A 3,364-nucleotide genomic window follows, 5' to 3' on the forward strand; every position below is an offset into this window, starting at 1 on the left:
TTTCTACAGCCCATGCTGATCTTATTTATTTTACTTAGGTAGATTAGTTTATGTCAATATCTTATTAGCAAGTTCGTCCTTGTAGAGATTTTAGTTTCTTCTTGAAACAAGTAAATTTGAAAGCTGGATTTGAAGTCATTGGATAATTTTGAATCTTTTGTTACAGTCTTGCTTCACTGCCAAGGTTAAAAGAGCTGAACCTCTCTCACAGTAAAATGGATTTTCCTGGTCAAGTTGTTCTAGAAAATCTGGATTCCCTGGAGAAACTTGACATGGATTTTTGCAAATTCTTCAAAAGCTCACTGAGGTAGGGGTAAAATGGTATCACCAAAAAACTTTTGCAAGACTCGTTTGTGTTTATGAACAATACTGTCTGAGTTCATGATTTTAATCTCCTTGCGTAGTTTTGAATCCTTAAACCCAATTTACTTGTAGATCCTAATTTAGGTTGCTTTGTAAAAAAATAGCCTGCACTGCACTGTAACTGCTTATATCATAGAAAGAGACTTGTCCTACTATAACAAACCTTTGTGAGGCCGTGTGGTTTCAATTTGTGATATACATGTACCTTTTTAAAATCAGTTTTTTCGGTTTGCAAATGTGTGGTGCAACAACTAATTATTGGCATTAGTAGTTATGATAAACTCCCCACTAATCTCTTCATGGGTAAAATCTGTGCTTATTTGCATGTGCATAATTTTTATGTGGCAAAAAGCTTCTCTTTATTGGCGCAACAAGTATATATTCTCAATTTCCAAATTTAGCTCAACTAAAAAATTGTTTGTGTGTTACAATAATATCAACTAGTTCAGCAGTGCAAAGCATACTTGTGTCAGAAGATATGGGTTGTGTTCAAACAAAAGCAACAATCAGAATGCATCTGGCAAAGCGTACTATAATATATTTGATTCAAAAATTGTAGTTTTTTTCATCTGATAGGAGTATTGCTTTTTATTTTATTTGTTTTCAACATACATTTGCGTTCAAGCTTAGGTTATTATTATTATATAGCTTATAAATTGCTCTTATAAATTAACTTACATATAACTCATTTTCTATGGCACAAAAAACCCAATTTGGCTCCAAACTCTAGCAAAACTATCAATGGGTGCAATGAACTTTTACGCAATACTATTAAATATAGTTATAAAGTTAAAACATGCCTACAATTTTAGAATAATGAACCATTTGTTCAGTGTAGTTGTTTTTACTAAGTAAGTTTTTTTGGGTATGCCACTGGTATCAGCTGTGCAGTGGGAATGCTAGCCAGTTGATGATATTATGATTTTGCGATATTGCCACTTTTTGGCACGATTTTTTTTTAAGGACTGGACAGAGATTTGCTGGTGTTCTCTTGACTTTATCTAGAAAAAGTCGGTGTCACCCTGAACTACAAAAGTCAGTGTAGGGGTTAGTATAGGCAGTAATTATCTAAGATAAATTATTTGTAAAACATGGTAAAAATCCATCTACTCTCGACAAGTTTGACAAAAATCTGTTGTCCAAAATAAATAAATTAGTGTTAATAGTACCAACAAAGCAGCAAAAAATCTTAGTTATACATTTACTAATGTGAAATTTGATTCTAAATGTTATTTGGAATAATATTTTTATTATAATTTAGACTCTGTTTAAAAGATTCTTGTAATATACTTGCTGCATCCGTGGGTAAAACTAGCCTAAATTTGAAGCGAATAGAACAGGAATGAAATTCGATGTATCAAACCTTTTCTTCCAATTTTTGCTTCAACGTGTGACAAGTAAATTTGAAGGCTGGATTGGAGATAATTTGATAATTGTGAACTTTTTGTTACAGATTTGCTTCACTGCCCAGTTTGAAAGAGCTGAATATATCTTACAGTATCATAGAGTCTACTGCTCCGGTTGTTCTAGAATATCTAGATTCTCTTGAAAATTTTGATATGCGCTCTTGCAACTTCTCCAAATCGCCACTCAGGTAGGTGTGAAATAGTACCAAAAATAGTATCCGATTTTAACCTCTTTGCATGATCCTGAATGTGTTCAATTTTTTCAATACTGATTTAAAAATGATCAATATGACGTTATTATTGGTTTTCAATGGGTGATTAATTTTTGTGTGCATGGTTTGACAGCTGACCTGTAGAACCAAATAAAAGAGTAGTAAATTTTGTAGAAATTTTATAATTATAAAAAATTTTGCTTCAACGTGCAACAAGTAAATTGGAAGGCTTGATTTTAATTCATTGGATAAGTTATAACCTTTTGTTACAGACTTGCTTCACTGCCCAGTTTAAAAGAGCTGAACCTCTCTCACAGCAAAATGGATTCTGTTGGTCCTGTTGTCCTAGAAAATCTGGATTCCTTAGAGAAGCTCTACATGCGCAGTATTAACTTCTCTAAATCGCCACTCAGGTAGTTGTGAAACAATATCACAAAATAATTTCTGATTTTAACCTCTTTGCGCAGTGCTGAATGTGTCAATCTAATGTTGTCAATCCTCATTTAAAACGATCAATCTGATGTGATTATTAGTTTTCAATGATTGATTATTTATTGTGTGCATGGTTAGATCGTTCACATGTAGAACCAAATAAAAGAATAGTAAATCTTGTAGAAATTTCATGCTTGTAGAAAATTTTGCTTCAACGTACAACAAGTAAATTTGAAGGTTGGTTTGAAATCATTGGATAGCTTTGAAACTTTTGTTACAGACTTGTTGCCCTACCCAGTTTGAAAGAGCTGAACCTCTCTTGCAGTAAGATGGATTTTCCTGGTCATGTTGTTCTAGAAAACCTGGATTCCCTGGAGAAACTTGACATGGGTTTTTGCAACTTCTTCAAATCCTCACTCAGGTAAGTATGAAGTAGTATCACAAAAAAACTTTGGCAAGAGTCTGTTGTGTTTATGAACATTACTGTCCTAGTTAATGGTTTTAACCTCCTTGCGCAGTCTTGATTGTTCAATTCAATACATGTTACTCAAATTTAGATTGCTTTACAACATAATTAGGCTGCACCGCACTGTAGCTGCCTCTATCACAGAAAGAAACTCGTCTCACTATAACAAACCTTTGTGAGGCCGTGTGGTTTCATTATGTGATGCACCTTTTTAAAATCGGTTCATCAGTTTGCAAACTTGTGGTACAACCACTAATTGTTGGCATTGGTAGTTACGAAAAAATATTTCCTAATATTTCAGAGCTAAAATCTGTGCTTAGCCTGCATGTGCTTAGTGCGTATGTGGCTGAAAGCTTCTCTTCATTGGCGCAAAAAGTATATGCTCTGAATGTCAAAGTTTAGCTCGGCTAAAAATTGTTTGAATGCTAATATCAACTAGCTTAGCAATGCAAAATATACTTGGTGTGAAAAGAGATGGGTTGTGT

The 3,364-nt window shown here is 33.6% G+C and overlaps 1 protein-coding gene across 1 annotated transcript; it reads left to right on the forward strand.

The window, feature by feature from the left end:
- The first annotated feature begins 215 nt into the window (after nt 1-215).
- LOC137398050 (uncharacterized) lies at nt 216-3,058 on the forward strand. Its single transcript, XM_068084150.1, has 5 exons — nt 216-307; nt 1,817-1,957; nt 2,254-2,394; nt 2,694-2,834; nt 2,971-3,058. The coding sequence occupies exons 1-5, from the start codon at nt 216-218 to the stop codon at nt 3,056-3,058; spliced, it is 603 nt and encodes a 200-aa protein (XP_067940251.1).
- Nucleotides 3,059-3,364: the final 306 nt, after the last annotated feature.

The sequence above is a fragment of the Watersipora subatra genome, chromosome 6, assembly GCF_963576615.1.
Source record: "Watersipora subatra chromosome 6, tzWatSuba1.1, whole genome shotgun sequence".
Classification (NCBI taxonomy): Eukaryota; Metazoa; Bryozoa; class Gymnolaemata; order Cheilostomatida; family Watersiporidae; genus Watersipora; species Watersipora subatra.